The sequence below is a fragment of the Melanerpes formicivorus genome, unplaced genomic scaffold (genome assembly GCF_026170545.1).
Source record: "Melanerpes formicivorus ecotype bairdi unplaced genomic scaffold, bMelFor1.0.p_v2 SCAF_3, whole genome shotgun sequence".
In the NCBI taxonomy this organism is placed as follows: domain Eukaryota; kingdom Metazoa; phylum Chordata; class Aves; order Piciformes; family Picidae; genus Melanerpes; species Melanerpes formicivorus.
Genome location: NW_027142355.1, coordinates 26743412 through 26764310, shown reverse-complemented (window position 1 = coordinate 26764310; position 20899 = coordinate 26743412). Strand labels below are relative to the sequence as shown.

The following is a 20899-nucleotide window of genomic DNA, read 5'->3' as shown; positions in this document are numbered from 1 at the left end:
TGAGGTCAAGCTCTCCAAAAAGATACCAGAAGATACAGTGGTCATGGCACTGCCCAAATTAATATGAATTATCTCTCCCCATTCTTGAAGTCCAAAAGAGGATCTCAGAGGAGTATGCCAAGGAGAGATGATGGAGCCAGAGTCCATTCAGTGATGCCTGGCACCTGGACAAGGGCCAACAGGCACAAACTTGAACTCAGGAGGTTCCATCTGAACACAAGGAGAAACTTTTTGACTTTGAGGGTGGTAGAGGCCTGGAGCAGGCTGCCCAGAGAACTGTGGAGTCTCCTTGTCTGGAGAGACTCCAAACCCACCTGGCCACTGTGATCCTGGGCAACCTGCTGTGGGTGTCCCTGCTTTACCAGGGTGGTTGGACTGTATGATCTCCAGAGGTTCCTTCCAACCCCCTCACTGTGCTGGGAACTGCTTCCGGCCAGTAGGTACCTGCAGTGGGGTCATCCTGAGGAATCTGGACAAGGGTGTAACAGATGCCTGGCTGGTTGTAAGCCAGGCTGGGCGCTGGGATGCGGCAGATGACGTCATAAGCGTCTGACGGCTCCATCTGCACGGTGACTCTCTCCAGCAGCTGATCATTTAATGTGTTGGTGCAATCAAACTGCAGGAGAGTAAACAAAAAAAAGGACTTGAACATAGAAGAAAACATTTCTAATCCAGAATTCTTCTCCAAAGAAGACAAAGAACAAGGGGACACAGTCTCAAGCTGCGCCAGGGGAGGTTTAGACTCGAGGTGAGGAGGAAGTTCTTCACCGAGCGAGTCATTCGTCATTGGAACAGGTTGCCCAGGGAGGTGGTTGAGTCATCGACCCTGGAGGCGTTCAAGAGGAGATTGGACGTGGCACTTGATGCCATGGTCTAGTCATGGGGTCTGTGTTGATAGTTTGGACTCGATGATCCTCGAGGTCCTTTCGAACCTAAGTGATACTGTGATACTGTAATGCTCTAAAGAGACCTTACTGTGGCTTTCCAGTACCTGAAAGCAGCCTACAAGAAAGCTGGAGAGGGACTTTTTACAAGGGCTCGTAGTGACAGGACGAGAGGGAATGGATTGAAGCTGGAAGAGGGCAGTTTTAGACTGCAGATTGGGAAGAAATTCTCTACAGTACACGAGGTGAGACAGTGGCACAGCTTGCTCTGAGGTCATATACACCTCCTCCCTGGAGGTGTTCAAGGCCAGGCTGGTGTCCTTGCTCATGGCAGGGGATTTGGAACTAGATGATCTTCAAGGTCCCTTCCAACCCAAACCATTCTGTGAACCTATGAATTCTACAAATCAGCTACACTTCCCCATGGCATACCAGGGACATTCTGCATCTTTGATCAAGCTGTTCTCCTTGACAAGCTTTTCTTTCCAATTTTACCAAAATTCTTAACAGATGAGAGGCTTTTTTGATTCTTGAGGCAAGGATCTCTACCTTGTAACTCCCTCAAGAGGACAACTGTCCTCTCCAGAGCACAAGGACAACATTGTTTACGTTACACACAGGACTCATTAGAAGTACTCTGTCAAAGTTTAGCTTCTCTCACCTGGAACACGATGTGGTTTGTGAACATGTGCTTAATACAACAAACAAAATACTCTGTTTCTGCTTCTGTGAGTTGCACTGGTTCTGAAGACTTGAAGAGTGGACCCAAGCCCTTAAACTCTGGAATGGCTGCCAGTTGCTCTGTGAAGGAAGGGAAAGAAGATGACAGATACTTAGTGACAGGATCCTTCTCTGCCCCTACTTAACCTGTGGCCATCTTCTCAACAGTCCAACACTTCTGAAGATGAGATTCTTTAAGCTGAAGGTGGCTAAACCCTGTCCCAAGTTGCCCAGAGAGGTGGTAGATGCTCCATCCCTGGAAACATTCCAGGTCAGGCTGTCTGGGGCTCTGAGCAACCTGTTGTAGTTGCAAATGTCCCTACTGACTGCAGGGGAGTTGAACTAGTTGACCTTGAAAGGTTCCTTCCAATCCAACCTATTCTGTGATTCTCTTTTCAGCGGAGCCCAGCAACAGGACAAGGGGCAACAGGCACAAACTGGAGCACAAGAAGTTCCACCTAAAGAAAAACTTCTTTGCTGTGAGAGTGGTGGAGCCCTGGTCCATGCTGCCCAGAGAGGTTGTGGAGTCTCCTTCTCTGGAGACGTTCCAAACCTGCCTGCCCACTGTGATCCTGGGCAACCTGCTGTGGGTGACCCTGCTTTAGCAGGGTGGGGTGGGAGAGGTGATCCTCAGGGGTCCTTTCCAAACCCTGCTATGTTTGGTTTGTGGGATTCAAGCGCTGGAGACCCACCACAGATCTTCTCTCATACCTTGAAATATATCCTGACGTGATGGAGCAACTTTCTCAGGCTTGCTGGTCACTAGGGCAATCTCTGTCAAGAAGAGCAAAGATGTTGTGCTGTCGACTACACCATGGTGCAGCTTTACATGCCTCTATTTCCCCACTAAAAATCCCTCATCCTGCCATGTTCCACACATTCTGCTGCAAATCACTGCAAGCCTGGTTCCTCAAACACACTGAAATACCATGTCTGTGAGGCAATGGAATGTGAAGGGAGGAGAGATGTTTGAGTATGGATAAGGAAATGACGTTTTAGCCCAAAACAGCCAGAAAGAAAGCTGGAGGAAGACTGGGGCCGGGGGAACCTCCAAACTTTTTCTCAAGGAGTTGTGCAAAGTCAGAAGTTGTGCAAGAACATGGAAGAAAGCCAGTGAAGTGACTGAACATTTCTGGAATGTGCTTTTGCCTTTTTTTCTTTTCCTAACCATTTATGAACCAATACATTCTGATTATCTACATATCTGATTATCTCCTCCCTGGTAAGAAGATGAGAAGGAACAATGACATTCCTTCTACTTTCCTTTGGAAGAAGAGTTGTCTTCTTTTACCTGCAGATAAAAGATCAGGCAGGCTTATTTCTGCAAAACTGGTGACTCTGTAACCTGTGTGGCATTCAGCTGAGCTACCTCCAGTCCCTGAAGCCCTGACCCTACCAGGATGGCAACCAGCTTATAGATGCCAAGTATCCTGATGGTAACCTGGATGCTTCTATCTTTGGCTATAGGCTGAGTGTTACCTGGTTTCTGTTCAATGATGGGTGCAGTAGCCAGCGGAACTGTTTTCATATCAAAAGGCTTGTCAGAAGGTTCCAGTGTATATTGGTGAAGGGCTTTTTCCATCCCAGGAACAGAGACTGTCAACCCTGTGAAGAAGGACAGGCAGAAAAAAATACTAGTTTTAATAGCAGAAATTGTCAGAGACATGCAGAAACTGTGGCATCCTGGCCTGTATCAGCAATAGCGTGACCAGTAGGACCAGGCAAGTGATAGTCCACTGGGTACTGCAGAGACCACACCTCAAACCCTGGGTTCAGTTTTGGGCTCCTCACTCCAAGAACATTGAGGAGCTGGAGTGTATTCAGAAAAGGGCAACAAACCTGGAGAACAGGTCTGGTGAGGAGCATCTGAAGGAACTCCCTTCCAACCCCATCATTCTGTGATAACCTGCCAAATCTGCCATTCTCAGTTAGTACAAGTACTCTGCTTGGGCCAGAAACCTCATACATTTCTCTTCTTTCTAGTTCTTCTGACCCAAGTTCCACCACAGAAAACAACTTTTCTAGCAGGAAAAGTCCACCCCATCATAAAGAATATGAAAGAACAGCCTGGACCTCTTTCCTTGCCATCACTGACCATTAAAGATGTAGGCAGCATTCAGTGCTATCTGTCTCTGTTGCAGGACATTCAAGTAGAATGTTGCTCTGTCCCGAACTTCGTCATCACTGTCCATCATGCACCTGTTTTGGAGAACAAGAGGACAGCTGTCAGCCACCTCAGGACATCTTGACAGCTAAAAATGGCACTGCCAAGACTGGACTCAGCACAAGGAGAGTCTGAGCTCCCTCAGTGACTTTTGATGCCAAAAAGTGTTCACAGGACACAGCAGCTGAAGTTTCACTTGAGGTTTAAGTGGAAGACACTTCCTGCAGCTGTACTGAGGCTCTCTTCTGCCTGAAGATATGAATGATCCCTCTCACCACATGGTGTGGATTTACACTATGGTGCTACTCAGGTGTTAAGAACATGACATTTCTGGGTCCAGCCAGTTTAAGGAGGCTGAAGGGTCTTAATGAGACCTGTGAAATGGGAACAACTCAACCCTACACACAAGTTACTCAGCAGTTACACAGAAATAGACTTGCTTGTTTCAGGGGATGTAGGAAATATAGTAAACCATTGTTACCCCCTGAGGAATGTTCTCAGGCCAGACAGCTATCAGATGTTTTCACCACCCATCACATCTTTCATTTGCTTATCTTCAGCAGCACTAGGCCAAGAAGGAAGGGTGAAAGACAGCTATCTCCTGACTCCATAACTGGGGTCTTGTGAGAACCACAATGGCCTGGTCTGACCTTGTGCCTTCTGTGGAGCCAGACAGCCCAGTGACACCAAGAAGCTCAGCACACACAGAACCAGACTGTGCACAGCCACCCACCTCTGCAGAAGCACCAAGATGCTTGGAAGAAGATTCTCATTCTGGGCACCAAACTTGGCCAGTGCACTGACAGCAGCTGGAGAAGAAAAGAGGGAGATGTCAGAGGTGCTCAAGCTGCAGGAGGCTTCACAGGGAGGTTGTGGAGTCTCCTTCTCTGGAGACATTCCACATCTGCCTGGTCATTTCAATCCTGGGCAACATGCTCTGGGTTACCCTGCTTCAGCAAGGGGGTTGGACTGGATGATCTCCAGAGATCCCTTTCAATCCCCACCATGCTGGCATTCTGTGATTCTAACAAGGTCATGTAGTTCAATCCTTCTGCAGTCAGCAGGGACATCTTCAACTAAAGCAGGTTGCTCAGAGTCCCAGAAAACCTGACTTGAAATGTTTCCAGAGATGGGGCATCTACCACCACTCTTGGCAACCTGGGCCAGTGTCTCACCAAAATATTTCTTCCTTTTATCTAGTCTAAATCTAAATCCAAATCCATGTTAACCCCCAAAATGCACATTCCCCTCCAAATCCAAATGCTCCTCTCCAAAATCCAAGTGTTCCCTTCCAAAATCAAAATGTTCCCCTCCCAAAATGCAACTATTCCCCTCTTCTCTCTCCAGCTCTTCATAAAATCCCTGGAACAACCATTGCTTCCCACCCCCAAACTGTTTCAGCCTCAAGATCTCCAGCAGAGCTTAGACATGAAACCATTCAGCATGGAGAACTGAAGGCTCCTTGGCGACCTTCTAGTGGCCTTCCAGAACCTGAAGGGGGTCTACAAAGGCTTGTAGTGATAGGAGAAGAGGCAATGGCTTTGAGCTGGAAGAGGGCAGGTTTAGACTGGATATTATGAAGAGATTCTTTATAGTGAGAGTGGTGAGACACTGGAAAAGGTTGCCCAGGGAGGTTGTGGACACCACCTCTCCAGAGGTGTTTGAGGCCAGGTTGAACGAGGCCTTGAGGTCTAATGGGAGGTGTCCCTGCTCATGGCAGGGGGCTTGGGACTAGATGATCTAAGGCCCCTTCCAACTCAACCAACTCTGTGATTCTCTGATCCAGGCTGAACTTACCAGCCCTCACAGCCTCGTTCTCCAGCACCACCCTGTTGAAGATGAAGCGAATGTACTTGGAGGGTGATGGAGTCCTGGGCCCCTCTTTCCCCAGCAGGTGCAGGATCTTGGTGGCCAGGACAGTGTGTTCACAGTCTTCAATGAATTCGCAGAGGTGAGCCAAGCCTGACTCCTTACTCTCAGGGTTCTCCTCAATGATGCTGATTATGCAGTCCACAATGGCTCGCTTGTACTCAAAGCCACCCTGGGAAAGGACAATCAAGGACACTGACCCAGCAGGCAGAGCTCAGACTGTGGAGCTACTTAATTTCCCTAATGCTTCAATTATTTCTTTCCACTGAGAAAAACAAGCCTTTGGACATAAAGAGGAAAGAGAAAGCAAGATGGATGATCTAACAGGGCTTTCCCAGACAATCCTGACACCTGGACTAGATCAGGAATAGTGAGTGGGAGAAGACAACCAGGGAAGCGATTGTCCTGCTGTGCTCAGCACCGGTGAGGCCACACTTTAAATCCTGAGCTCAGTTTTGAGGCCCTCACACCAAGGACATTGTAAGTGCTGGAGCATGTCCAGAGAAGAGCAAAGAGCTGGGGAAGGATCTAGAGTACAGGTGTGGTGAGGTGCAGCTGAGAGAACTGGAGTTGTTCAGCCTGGAGAAAAGGAGGCTGTGGGGAGACCTCATTGCTCTCTACAACTGCCTGGAAGGAGCCTGGAGCCAGGTGGGGGTTGGTTTCTTTTGCCTCGTAACAAGTGACAGGACAAGAAAAAAGGGCCTCAAGTTGCACAAAGGGAGGATTAGGCTGGACATTTCAAGAAACTTCTTCCCCAAAAGGGTTCTCAAACCCTGGAACAGACTCCCCAGAGAGGTGGTCAAATCCCCATCCCTGGGGGTGATCAAAGGGACATGGTTTAGCACCAATCTTGGTAGAGTTAGAGAATGGCTGGACTCAATGACCTTAAAGGTCTTTTCCAACCAAAACCATCCTGTGACCCTAATCTATTTCATCAGCACATTTCAGACAGGTTTGCCCCACAAGATAAACAAGGTCTTGCTCATCTGTCAGGCCCCCATCACTGCTCTGCACCCACAGACAGAAGAGGGCCTCCAAACTGTCTAGCAGAGCCACCTGCCAACTACTAAACAGAGCAAGTTTCACACGTACATCATCCCTGAGCATATTGGAGAGGAAGGTCATCATCACGCTGTGTTTCCGAGGGTACTTCTGGCACAAAGCACTGATAGCTTGGACTACCACCACCTGCAGAAGAGAAGGACATTAGTCACCTGCATTTATAGCTCTATACCAAACACAGGCTTCTCACTATCTCCAGCTGTCACCTGGATAGATTAAATCGATGTACAAGGACAAAACCAAGTGGTGGACTGTCAGGAGGGGTGTGAAGAACCCTCTCTTGGCATGCTGCAAGGGCTGGCTCTGCTAGGTGGGACTTTGTTTAGGATTGACAGTGTTAATCCTAAAGCTTCCTCACCTTCCTTCTGCCTGATCTTGACCTAATTCTGACTGAACTGGTTCAATCTTGTCATTAAAACTCGCTGCTATTTTCAGCTCACCTGGTACTTCCTTTTCTCATCAAAACAAGAACTCAGGGACACTGACTTTGAGGAGCAGGGAATGTCTCTGTAAGGCAACTCCACGGTGCAAAAGATGGGTGCAAGTGAACTACCAACCTTAAGCACATTATTACCTGAGTTCAGTGACCAAACTGGACAAGTTAGGTAGAAATTTAAAGTTCACACCATTTTTTCACTGTGTGAGGGGATGTTCCCTCCCTGGAGGTGCTCAAGGTCAGGTTGGATGAGGCCTTGAGCGATCTGGTCTAGTGGAAGGTGTCACTGTCAATGCCGGGGGGCTGGAGCTAAGCAATCTTGAAGGTCCCTTCCAACTCAAACCATTCTATGAATCAGACTGGAGTGGTATCAACTTGTGGGGCACCGGAACAGGCTGCCCAGGGAGGTGGTGGAGTCACCACACCTGGAGGTGTTAAAAAAACAAGTAGATGTGGAACTCTAGGACATGGCCTAGTGATCATGGAGATGTCAGGTAGAAGGTTGGACATGTTGATCTTAGAAGTCTTTTCCAACCCTGGAAGTGTTGAAAGCCAGGTTGGGTGGAAGCTTGATCAACCTGATCTAGTTGAAGATACACCTGCACATGGTAGGGGGCTTGGAAACAGATGACTTCTAAGGTTCCTTCCAACCCAAACCATTCTATGACTCTGACTTTTTCTTCTTGCCCTAGACTCGAGTCAGTTTTTGCAGCAACTGGATGTACTCCCAAGGGAATAAGAGCATGTAGTCAGATGCATCCCATGGATTTATACATGAGGAACATCAGAAACTTCACTATATGTTTCAACCCATACAGATTTATCCTATGTAAGAGCAGGATACTGCACAGCAGCCAGGAATCCAGCAAACAACATTCATCCTTTCTTGGGAGTGGTGGTGGGGAATGACACAGCATATTTAAATTGGAAGGCAGAGGACTACAACCGAATTTCAAGCTGGCTTTGCTCTATCAAAGCCATTAAAAGATTAACAAAAGGGGGAAAAAAAACTTGATAAAAACAAGAATGGGAGAAAAACCTGCAGCTGGAAAGAGCAGAGGCCTCCAATGCCACACCTTAAACTCATCTGATATTTCTGACACGAAGGAAGAGATCTGTTTCATGAGCCTGTCTACACTGCTCTCACTGCCTGTCTTCAGCAGGGTGGTGATGGCCAGGGTAGCGATGCTGCGGTTGGAGTCGGTGATGAGGTTTTCCAGGTCCAGGTTGCAGGCGGTGACTGCAGAAGGATGTTTCATGGCCACCTGTAGAGGAAGCAAGTAAAAAATTATATGAGGGCAAAACCATCCTACTACTCAAAGCTTTTGATCATATAACTGGCTAGGTTGGAAAAGACCTTAAAGATCAAGTCCAATCCTTAAGCTGTCGCTGCCAGGTCATTCAACCATGTCACTCAGCACCACATCTCCACGGCTTTGAAAGCTCTGCTGGGATGGGGACTCCACCACTGCCCTGGGCAGCCTGGGCCAGGCCTTGGCAACCCTTTCAGGGAAGAAATTGTTCATCGTGTCCAATCTAAACCTCCCCTGGTGCAAGCTGAGACCATTTCCTCTTGTTCTATTACTTGTTCCTTGGGAGAAGACCACAGAATCCTAGGTTGGAAGGGACCCTGAGCAGGGAGGGGGAGAAGAGGAGAGCAGGGAAGACACTTCCTAGTCATATTTTCTAAGCTCTTTAGTATCTGGGATTCTGCTTCCTTACATCTGAGAGCTTATGAGTTATCAAACTACAGCTTGTGGTTCAGAAATGCATAGCTTGAGTGGGGAAAAGATTTGTCCCACTGGAGATCTGGCAGGGAAGAAGCCAGCTCTCCAGCATGGAGTATTTCCAAACACAGCGATCACAAGAGCAGCTGCTCTGCTTTAGGGAAACACACCATTAGGAACTGCACTCTGGCTTGCCTTAATGCTCAGATTGAGGTTTAGAAGGTCTGGGAAGCACTCACTTTATTAAGGGTCCGTACGGCTGCGTATCTCAAGACAGGCTTGGGAGAACTGCAGAAAAGCTGCAGCACTGGAAATGGAAAGGAAAAGAATCAAAAGAAGCAAATCACAACAAAATGTTACCGAGTAGGGACTGTTCAATAAAAACTGGCTCCCAGTTCTGCAACTCTCAGTGCCTGCAATGTCCGGGGAGCAGAAGGTGAGAGCCCTCATGACCTTACCAGGTGAAGAAAGGGACAATTGTCTTGTGCCAGCACTTTGGCATGGAGAGGTGCAAATAGCTTAGGCAGAATTCACAGTAGAAAACCAGGTATGGCCTCCTTCAAAGAAAGGGAATGGAGAGGAAGGTCTCATGTATCCACACTCAACTGCCTGCTGTTCACAAGTGAGTTAAAAATAACCTCCTGGGTTTCATCTGCTATCCATAAAATGGGGTTTCTATAGTCACCTGTGGCACATTAAGTTCTCCTCTACCTTCCCTCCCACCCCAACTTCCTGCAGCAGGACAAAGACAAGTATCACCCTGTGCTACCTCTCATCTCCATTCTGGATGAAATGGGAAAAGGGATTAATGTGCTTGGGATCCAAAAGTCCCCTAACCTGGGGACAATCAGGATTTCTTTACCACCCTTTCTCTCAGCTGCAGCAGTGGTAGAAAGGAGTCTCTGACCAACCTGAGACAGCTGGTGCCAGCTCCCTGGCAGTGCAGTTTGGGAGGTGGATGATGGCAGAAGCAGCTTCGTAAATAACCATCTCGTGCTTATTCCGCAGGCAGCTCTCAATGAAGTCAAAGAGTGGACTTTCATGGCTGCAAGGAGAAGACATTTCACACTGTGAGGCTGACTTACCTATGAACTACTGAGAACTTGGCAGAAAGCTCGTGCCTCAGCTTGCATGGTTCCTACACCATCACATTGCTCAACTCCTAACTAAGCTCTAAAGTTGCTACTGACAATCTTTCATCTTTATGTTATCCTCTTCCAGCTAGTACTGCTGCATTCTACACAGAAAATACTTTACTATTAATCATGGATTCATTTAATATAAATCACAGGCATGGACCTGTGAGAGTGGGGCCAGAGGAGACCACAGCAATGAGGGGAGGGCTGGTAGCCCTCTGCTGTGAGGCCATGCTGAGGGACTTGGGGTTGTTCAGGCTGGAGAAGGCTCCAGGGAGACCTTCTGGTGGCCTTTCAGGATTTAAAGAGGCTGAGAAGAAAACTGGGGACAAAATTACAAAATCATGAGCAGGGCCTGTTGTGAGCGCACAGGGGGTGATGGGCTTAAACTAAAAGATATGAACTGGAGAGAAGGAAGATATTTTTGATGCTGAGGGTGGTGAGACCCTGTCCCAGGTTGCCCAGAGAGGGGGTAGGTGCCCCATGAGTGCAACCATTCAGGTCAGGTTGTCTGGGGCTCTGAGCAACCTGTTCTAGTTGCAGATGTCCCTGTTCAGTGCAGGGATGTTGGACTAGATGACCTTGAAAGGTCCCTTCCAACCCAAACCACTTTGTGGTTCTATGATTCTAAAACTGAAAAACATTTGCACTGATAAGAAAATTTCATCAGGAGGTTTCTCAAGTAACTTTACCCTCCTTGGCTAGCATGAGAGATCATAGAATCATTTTGTTTGGAAAAGACCTTCAAGTTCATCAAGCCCAATCGTTCTGTAACTCTGCTAAGTCTGGTGCTAAACCATGTCTCCTGGCACCACATCTCTGCCTCATTTAAACACCTCCAGGGACGGGGAATCAACCACCTCCCTGGGGAGCCTGTTTCAGTGTTTGAGAACCCTTTCAGTGAAGAAGTTTCTTCTATTGGCCAACCTAAACCTCCCCTGCTGCAATTTGAAGCCATTTCCTTTTGTCCAATCACTTCTTCCCTGGGAGAAGAAACCAATCCACATCTGGCTCCAACCTCCATTTGGGGACTAACAGAGGGTCTCCCCTCAATGTCCAACATAAAGATCCTTTACTTTATATCCTCTCCATATGAGCAGATCCTTCTTGCATTTCAAATGCATCTAACTAAAGTGCAAAACCTCCCCAGAGACTATTCTTGCAGTTTTACAGGTGGTGTGGTGCCAAAACCCAAGAATCTAAACACCATCACACAACTGCCTCAGGTACCACCCCTCAGTATAATGTTCTGCTTCTACCTCTGTTCTGGTTTTAACACAACAGTTGTGTGTGTAGATTTTCACAGCCTTTACAAAATGCACACTTCCCTGAAGGTGTTCAAGGCCAGGCTGCATGAGGCCTTGAACCATCTGGTCCAGTGGAGGGTGTCCCTGTCAGTGTCAGGGGGGTTGGAACTAGATGATCTCCAAGGTCCCTCCCAACCCAAAGCATTCTACGAATCTATGAATTTCCTCAAAGCATGCTTAGTGTTTGTAACGCAGGTGCTTGCCTCTTACTCACCCCTCATCAGATTCCTTCAGGAGCTTGCTGGCAATTCTGATCAGCATGCAGTAGGCAAACTGGGATTTCAGGCCAGATTTGGTGAACTTGTTCAGCATCTTGGAGGCAGCAAGGCGATCGTTTTTCCTCAAGTGATAGAGCAGCCCCAAGGCATGATACTAGGAGGTAAGAAATGTGCAGGTTGTGGACACACACTGCAGCTGTAAAAGCCACTGTCTGAAAACTGAGATCCAAAGCTCTTCTCCAACAATGACTGACAAATGGTCAGTGGCATCCCAGCTTCCAGAAGGTTAACAGGGAAAAGGGGGAAGGACTGCACTAAAAACTCAGCTCCTGAGAATCTTTCACTGAGCTCACAGAGAAACTCATCATTTTTGACACTCTTGCTTCCCAAGTCCCAATTCTTGGTTTTAAAAGAGTAAGAGGAAAAGAAAAGCCAGTCACTTGTTGTGACTCCTCAACATCAGGAGGAACTTCTTCACTGTGAGGGTCACAGAGCACTGGAGCAGGCTCCCCAAAGGGGCTGAGGAGTCTCCTTCTCTGGAGACTTTCAAGACCCATCTGGATGTGATCCTGTGCGACCTGCACTAGATTCTATGCTCCTGCTCTGGCAGGGGGGTTGGACTTGAAGATCTTTGGAGGTCCCTTCCAACCCCTAACATCCTGTGATCCTGTAAGGTTATCTTAAGAACTCACAGATAACATTAAAACCCTGGAAAGTGTTTTGAGGTTCCTCAAACATACCTGCACCATGATGTTGTCACTAGAAGCTGCTTCTTGAGCTTCATTGATCCACCGCTTGACCACATCGTAACTGATCTTCATCATGTGCTGGAAGAAGCCACAAATTGAGACCCCAGAGAAAAACCAACTGCAGCACAGTGAAGTACCATGAGCCTTGCTGAAAGACTTTGAGACAATGTAGGTTTTTGCCTCATGTTACAGGTAACAAGTAACTCCCAAATACAAAGCTTGTGTGGAGAAAACTCAGTCAAGAGTGGTTTTGATTATGCTCATAGTAGGAAAATCCACCTGCCTGTGCCCAGTCCAGCAGGAAGACTTCAGCTGTCAGCATCAGTACAGCTTTGTTTGCACCCTCAGAGTCCTAACAGGGTCTACTCCATCTCATCAGCTGGATTTCCCACCTCCTGCTCTGCCCTTTTGATGTACCAATGCAGTCTCTTGATCCTACACACCTATAAACCACTGTTCCTCTTACATCTCCATCTCAAACTACCAGGTTTTCACTCTTATTCTTCCTTTGAATAAAAATATTAACCTAACAATAAGTTTTCCAGCTTTTTCTCCTAAATAAGGAGAAACACAGTGAACTTCCTTCTCGTGTTTGAGAAGAGAGAGTCTGCTTGAGACACTGGTTTTTATTTATTTTCCAGTGAGGGGATGAAGAGGAATCACCTCAAAGGAAAAAGAGCTGAAGAAAGAACAAAAACAAAGGCTGGGTAGAGCTGCAAATGCAACAGCTGAACTTCCCAAGCACAACACAATGCACAGCTTTACTTACTAAGGAGGACACCAGTGCAGAACTAGACACACTAGGGACTTTGTCCACAATGGCTTGCTTCATGTATCTCTCAATGCCTTGTAACATCGTACTCTGTGAAAGGGAAAAAGGAAAGGGGTGATCCACTGGAGCTTAAAAGCAGTGTGAGGCAAAAATATCCACACAGAGCATTCAAAATGGTCTCAGAAAAGGTCTTAAGCTAATTCTGAGAATGCAGAGCTCTGCAGGGAGATCTGAGTCTGGCCAGTCCTGAAGGCCCAGTGACATGAGGTAAACTGGAGTTAAATCCAGTTCATGACTGGCCTCAAGTGGTGCTCCCCAAGGGTTGGTATTTGGGCCAGTACTCTTTAATATCTCTATGAATCACTTGGATGAGGGGATTGAGGCACCCTCAGCAAGTTTGCAGGTGACATTAAGTTGACTGGAAATGTTGTTCTGCTGGAGGGTCAAGAGGCTCTACAGAGGGATCTGGCCAGGCTGGATCACAACAACCCCAGGAACGTAGGTCACAACAACCCCAGGAATGCTCCAGGCTTGGGGCAGAGTGGCTGGAAACTGCCTGGTGCAAAATGACCTGGGGAGGTCAGTCAACAGCTAGCCAGTGTGTGCCCAGGCAGCAAAAAAAAGCCAACATCATCCTGGCTTGGATCAGACATACTGTGGCCAGCAGGATCAGGGGAGGGGTTGTTCCCCTGTACCTGACACTGGTGAGGCCACACCTCAAATCCTTGGTTCAGTTTTGGGCCTCTCACTCCGATGTCCAAGGAGGACATAAAGGTGTTATAGCATGTCCAGAGAAAGGCAACAAAGATGGTGAAGCATCTGGATAACCTCTGAGGAGCAGCTGAGGGAACTGGGGTTATTTAGTCTGGACAAAAGTAGGCTGAGGGGAGACCTTCTGGCTCTCCATAACTCCCTGGAGCCAGACATGCTCTTCTCCCAAGGCACAAGTGACAGGCCAAGAGGAAATGGCCTCAAGTTGCTCAAAGGGAGGTTTATGTTGGACACAAGGAACTATTTCTCCCCCAAAAGGGTTGTCAAGACCTGGGACAAGGTGCCCAGAGAAGTGATAGAATCAGCATCCCTGGAGGGACCTAGAAGCCGTGTAGATGTGGTTTTGCAGGACACAGTTTAGCAGTGGAGTCTGCAGTGATGGGTTAACAGTTGAGACTTGATGACTTTGGAATCATTAAGGTCAGAAAAGGCCTCCATGATTCTCTGACCAAAGTCTACATCAAAGTAACCTCAGATCAAAAAAGAGAGTTCTGGATCTCTTGCCTTCTAACTGGGTGTTTACTGTGCTACAGCTTCTGAGAACTCCTCACACCTGCAGGGGGCTTCAGTGCAGCCCTGCCTAAAGCAGCAGCTCCATCACTACTACAGGAAGCACACTCTGCTTCTACTTCTCCATTCCAGACACCCTCATCGATCATCTCTGCCCCCACAGGGATGTGGCCTGTACTTACATCAGTGATCCTGCACAGTGCTCTGATGGCTGGCCCTCGGTATACATCTTCCTTCCCTGTCATGTCTTTGGTCAAACTGAAACGGTCAAAAACCACCTTGTTAATGCTTCTTGAACATCTCAAAGACTTGGGGTCTTTTTTGTGACATTCACCTCATCTCATTTAGCTGCTCTTCCAGCTGTCATCTCATCACTGCTGATACATTAGCAGTTAATAATATTGGACAGAAGTCACTTTTTAATTTGCAACAGCTTCTGTGGAAATCATAGAATCATGGAATGGTTGGGGTTGGAAGGGATCTTACAGATCCAACCCCACTGTCATGGGCAGGGACACCTCCCGCTAGACCAGACTGCTCAAGGCCTCATCTAACCTGGTCCTGAACACCTCCAGGGAGGGGACATCCACAACATCTCCAGGCAACTTGTTCCAGAGTATTAAATTAGGCTGCGGAGGAGCTGGTGGAGTCACCAAACCTGGAGGTGTTCAAGAAACATGAGGACATGGCACTTTGGGACAGGGTTTCGTGGTCATGGTGGTGTTACGTCTATGCTTGGACTCAATTCTGGAGGTCTTTTCCAACCAAAAGAATTCTATGATTCTATGAAATTAAGAACACTACAACAAGCACAGTCTTGCCATAGGCTTGGTTTATTTAGCTCAGCCATTTTCCTTCTTTGATCTTCTAATTTGTTCTTCTCCTTTCCACCACATAAATTTTGGGTTAGATAAATTTTGGGTTGGACCACTAGATGGATAAGGAACTGGCTTGACGGCCGCACCCAAAGAGTGGCTGTCAATGGCTCCATGTCCCAGTGGAGGCCAGGGACAAGCAGAGTCTCTCAGGGATCAGTCCTGGGACCAGGCTTGTTCAACATCTTTGTGGGTGACATGGACAGTGGCATTGAGTGCACCCTCAGCAAGTTTGCTGATGACACCAAGCTGTGTGGTGCAGCAGACACGCTGGAGAGAAGGGAGGCCATCCAGAGGGACCTTGACAGGCTGGACAGGTGGGCACAAGCCAACCTCATGAGGTTCAACAAGACCAAGGGCAGGGTCCTGCAGCTGGGTCGAGGAAATCCCAGGCACAAATCCAGGCTGGGCAGTGACTGGCTGGAAAGCAGCCCTGAGGAGAGAGACTTGGGGGTGCTGGTGGACAAGAAGCTCAACATGAGCTCTCAGTGTGCACTTGCAGCCCGCAAAGCCAATCAGATCCTGGGCTGCATCAGGAGAAGTGTGGCCAGCAGGTCGAGGGAGGTGATCCTCCCCCTCTACTCAGCTCTGGTGAGACCCCACCTGGAGTACTGTGTCCAGTTCTGGAGCCCCTATTACAAGAGGGATATGGAGGTGCTGAAGGTGTCCAGAGAAGGGCCACAAGGATGATCAGAGGGCTGGAGCACATCTCCTATGAGGACAGACTGAAGGAGTTGGGGCTGTTCAGTCTGCAGAAGAGAAGGCTCCGAGGTGACCTCATTGTGGCCTTCCAGTATCTGAAGGGGGCCTACAGGAAGGCTGGGGAGGGACTTCTCAGGATCTGAGGTAGTGATAGGACTAGGGGGAATGGAATGAAGCTGGAGGTGGGGAGATTCAGGCTGGATGTGAGGAGGAGGTTCTTCCCCATGAGAGTGGTGAAGCCCTGGAATGGGTTGTCCAGGGAGATGGTTGAGGCCCCATCCCTAGAGGTGTTTAAGAGTAGGCTGGACGCGGCTCTGGCCAGCCTGATCTAGTGTGGGGTGTCCCTGCCCATGGCAGGGGGGTTGGAACTAGATGATCCTTGTGGTCCCTTCCAACCCTGACTATGATACCATGATAAGAAAATTCAGTCAGCTGAACAGCTTTTAAAAGATATAAAATAAAACTATGGCTTAGCACATGACATAGATCCTTTTGGTTTTTGCTCCCTCAACAACTGTAATGTCTATTAAGTAGTCAGAAAAACTGATAGTTTAGGAGGCAGACAGACCTCAGCGGTGCTCTGCTTTTCCCTAGCTGCTCTGACAGCAAAGCGAAACACCAGTCACAGCCTGAGTTGCCACAAAAATCATCAAACACCAGTAATTTAAAGAAAAATGAGCAAGAAAACAAAGTATTGATGAGCTGTGAACAACACAGTGGGGAGAAATGAACATTTCACTAAGTGGGACAGACTGTGTCATGGAAGAATTTGTGTTCCTTTGTTTCACAGAGGATAATGAGAGGAAACCACAGCAGCTGAAACAAAAAACATTAAGATCCAGCTACTCCTTTCACAGCTCTGCTTCTGTGTTTTCTCCTACCTGCTGGTGACAATGATGACATCCTCAGAAATATTGGCCATCTCCTTGATGGTGAGGTAACACATTCTCCGAAGGGTTTGCTGTGAAGGTGCATTGCAGAAAACCATTAAGCTCAAGGGTAATTGTAACCAAATATTTCCTACACATTTAAAAAGTTAAACTTTAAATAATCCCAGCATATCAGCATGGTAGGGCTGGAAAAGACCTCTGGAGATCATCCAGTTCAACCTCCCTGCTAAAGCACGGGCACATACAGCAGGTTGCCCAGTTTGGCAATGGCCAGGTAGGGATGGAATTTCTGCAGTGAGGGAGACTCCACAACCTCTCCCAATGGCCTGCTCCAGGGATCCACCACCTCACAGCAAAGAAGTTTCTCCTGATGGAAATTCCTGGGTTCTAATTTGCCCCTTGTCCTGTCACTGGGCACCACTGACAAGAGTCTGGGTCCATTCTTCTGTCCCTCCCTGCCTCAGCTGTTCCTGAGCATTGATCAGATCCCCTCTCAGGCTGCTCTTGTCCAGGCTCAACAGCCCCAGGGCTCTCAGCCCTTCCTCCTCACACAGATGCTCCTGTCCCTCAGATTCTTTGCAGGCTCCGCTGGACTCTGCAGTAGTTCCCTGTCTGTCCTTAACTGAGGAGCCCAGAACCGGATCCAGGACTCCAGCTGTGGCCTCACTGGGGTAGAGCAGAGGAAAACCTCCCTCAACCTGCTGGCCACACTCTTCTTCATCTACCCACCTATGTTAAGGTGGAATTCTGTGTTCTAGATTGTGCCTGTTGCTCCTTGTCCTGTCCCTGGGCACCAATCTTAATTCTTAACAGTTCAAAAAAATTGTACAACTTCTGCCCAGCTTCTGTAGTCATAAGCACACAACTAAAGCCATGTGTGGTAACTGGGTAACAGCTTTATTCTCTCTTATCAAACCAACCAGGAGAAGAATTACACCACATGCTCATTATGAATGAAGTGATGAATCATGTTTGTATGCAGAAGCCTCACAATTGCCAGTTAAAAGTGACAGACACGAGGGAGAAATCATTCACCATGAAGGCTGGGGTCGGAGTGGCTGGAGAGCTCCCAAACAGAGAGGGATCTGGGGATGCTGATCGACAGCTGCCTAAACATGAGCCAGCAGTGTGCCCAGGTGGCCAAGAAGGCCAATGGCATCCTGACCTGCATCAGGAATAGTGTGGCCAGCAGGAGCAGGGAGGTCATTGTGCCCCTGTACTCTGCTTTGGTTAGGCCACACCTTGAGTACTGTGTCCAGTTCTGGGCCCCTCAGTTTAAGAAGGACATCGAAACACCTGAACGTGTCCAGAGAAGAGCAACAAGGCTGGGGAGAGGCCTTGAGCACAGCCCTATGAGGAGAGGCTGAGGGAGCTGGGATTGTTTAGCCTGGAGAAGAGGAGGCTCAGGGGTGACCTCATTGCCCTCTACAACTACCTGAAGGGTGGTTGTAGCCAGGAAGGGGTTGGTCTCTTCTCCCAGGCAACCAGCACCAGGACAAGGGGGGACAGTCTCAAGCTGCACCAGGGGAGGTTTAGACTCGAGGTGAGGAGAAAGTTCTTCACCGAGCGAGTCGTTTGTCATTGGAATGTGCTGCCCAGGGAGGTGGTGGAGTCACCGTCCCTGGAGGTGTTCAAGAGGAGATTGGACGTGGCACTTGGTGCCATGGTCTAGTCATGAGGTCTGTGTTGATAGGTTGGACTCGATGATCCTCGAGGTCTCTTCCAACCTTAGTTATACTGTGAGGTGAGGCACTGGAAGAGGTTGCTCAGAGAAGCTGCGAAGGCTCCAACCCTGGGAGCGTTCAAGGTCAGGTTGCACAGGACCTGGTCTAGTATGAGGTGTCCCTGCCCATGGTTGGAACTAGGTGATCTTTAAGGTTCCTTCCAACCCAAACCATTCTGCTTTGATATGGTAAAAAATACAGAAACTCACAGAGAGCATATTTTGCCCTTTGAAAGCAAGCAGAACTTTACATTTTAAAAAAAACATAGCAATTTATTTTCTAAAGTGGCTATGAGAAAGGTCCCAACTGCTCTGTACTCCCCAAACTGTCATGCTGTCTTTAAATAGTGATACATTCAACCTTCCTGAGGCTTAAAAACCTGAAGTGCCAGTTCACATTTTCAAATACTATCATGAGGTATAAGCCCCTCTGAGCTCTTTGCCTCTCTGCAAAGGAGATTTACACTGGGTAAAGTCCAAAGTTTCATCTGGCTTTTGGGTGTTTTTTGAGAATTTAGGATGCCTCAACCCTTGATTCCATGCTGATTATGAAGTTGTTAAGGCAAAAAGCAAGAGTTGATCTACAAGCAACTTTTAAATTGTGTCTCCAATAGAGGTGCATTATTTGAAGGGAGGTTGTAGCCAGGTGGGGGTTGGTCTCTTCTCCCAGCCAACCAGTGCCAGAACAAGAGGACACAGTCTCAAGCTGTGCCAGGGGAAGTTTATTCTTGAGGTGAGGAGAAAGTTCTTCACAGAGAGAGTTGTTAGCCATTGGAATTGGCCGCCCAGGGAGGTGGTGGAGTCACTGTCCCAGGAGGTGTTCATAAAGGGATTGGACGTGGCACTTGAAGCCATCGTCTAGCAGTCATGAGTTGTTGGGTGACAGGTTGGACTTGATGATCTTTGAGGTCTTTTCCAACCTTATTGATTCTATGATTTGCAAATGAAAATAATCTACTCTGCCCTGGTGAGGCCACAGCTGGAGTTCTGGGTCCAATTTTGGGGTCCCCAGTTCAAGAGACTGGGAACTACTGGAGAGAATTCAGCAGAGGCTGGGAAGCTGCTGGTAAGATGCAGAGGGGCCTGGAGCCACTGTGAGAAGGAAAGGCTGAGAGCCCTGGGGCTGTTGAGCCTGGAGAAGAGCAGCCTGAGAGGGGATCTGTTCAATGCTCAGCAAGAGCTCAAGGGTGAGGGGAAAGAGGACTAGGCCAGACTCTTCTCAGTGGTGCCCAGCAACAGGACAAGGGGCAAGAAGCACAAACTGCAATTTGGGATCAGGAGCAATTTCTTGAGTTTGAGAACACTGGATCCCTGTAGCATGCTGCCCAATGGGGTTGGAGAGTCTCCTTCCCTGAAGATATTTCAAACCCACATGGAAACTGTGATCCTGAGCAACCTGCTGTTGGTGACCCTGCTTTAGCAGGGAGGTTGGACTGGATTACCTTCAGCAGTCCCTCCCAACCCCTACCATGCTGGAATTTCTGTGAAGGGTAGGAAACAGTCACAAAATTATACAGATTCATATATTAAGGCTTCCTGTCATTATTCACCTTCTTCACCACAGTAATTCCACTCAGAAAAAAAACCAAACCCTGCAGAAGTAGCTGTACGGTATTGAGTCATTTGTTTACAAACCATGAACTGCCTCCAGCCAGTTCTTTGCCCATGGAGCTGAAGATCTTGCCACACCCACCTCCCACATCCCAGTCTCCAACTGTTTTGTAATTACTGCAAAGCCAGACTGCAGCAGGGAGGCAGCAGAGTTGTAAACACCAGGTACTTACATCATTAGACTGAAATAATCTGGTCATTGCAAAAAAAGCTTCTGTGGCTTCAGTGGTTCCAAAGTGCTCACCCTGAAAATAGCCAGAGATAAACCAACACCATTATCCAGCTGTCTCCACCTTCCAGCCCCATTTTCTAACACATACTCATACATGAAGAATCTTCTCTTTGAAGATCTTTCCCAGTGTGAGAAAGTCTTTCCTTCATCTTATTTTTTCTGGGCACTACAGGTCCAGTATTCCCTACTTGGTTTCAGTATCAATGGCATCCACACTGGGACAGTGAGGGAATAGCATGAGGAGCAGCTTCTGTTCCCTATATCCCTGCAATCAACCCAGGTTGGAGAATGAAGAGATGGAGAGCAGCTCCGCTGAGAAGGACTTGGGGGGTGCTGGTGGATGAAAAGCTCAACATGAGCCAGGACCATGTGCTCACAGCCCAGAGACAACCTGTCCTGGGCTGATCCTCAGCAGCATGGGCAGCAGGGACAGGGAGGGGATTTTGCCCCTCTGCTCTGCTGAGGCTCCACCTGCAGTGCTGGAGCAAGCTCTGGAGTCCTCAGCACAGGACAGACATGGCCTGGAGTGGGACCAGAGGTG

At 48.2% G+C, this 20899-nt stretch overlaps 1 protein-coding gene across 2 annotated transcripts in view; it reads right to left on the bottom strand.

The window, feature by feature from the left end:
* COPG2 (COPI coat complex subunit gamma 2) overlaps positions 1–20899 on the bottom strand; it is a 31425-nt gene that overhangs the window by 5207 nt on the left and 5319 nt on the right. For both annotated transcript variants that reach the window (XM_068169318.1, XM_068169326.1), the window contains exons 4-20: positions 20300–20371; positions 16784–16863; positions 14508–14583; positions 13042–13134; positions 12264–12350; positions 11520–11677; positions 9774–9907; positions 9102–9169; positions 8212–8400; positions 6730–6825; positions 5566–5809; positions 4502–4577; positions 3700–3803; positions 3084–3209; positions 2316–2378; positions 1546–1685; positions 445–616 (exon numbers count right to left, since the gene is read on the bottom strand). In XM_068169318.1, coding sequence (XP_068025419.1) covers positions 445–616; positions 1546–1685; positions 2316–2378; positions 3084–3209; positions 3700–3803; positions 4502–4577; positions 5566–5809; positions 6730–6825; positions 8212–8400; positions 9102–9169; positions 9774–9907; positions 11520–11677; positions 12264–12350; positions 13042–13134; positions 14508–14583; positions 16784–16863; positions 20300–20371 — 1978 coding nt within the window. The remainder of the gene's footprint in view (positions 1–444; positions 617–1545; positions 1686–2315; positions 2379–3083; positions 3210–3699; positions 3804–4501; positions 4578–5565; positions 5810–6729; positions 6826–8211; positions 8401–9101; positions 9170–9773; positions 9908–11519; positions 11678–12263; positions 12351–13041; positions 13135–14507; positions 14584–16783; positions 16864–20299; positions 20372–20899) is intronic.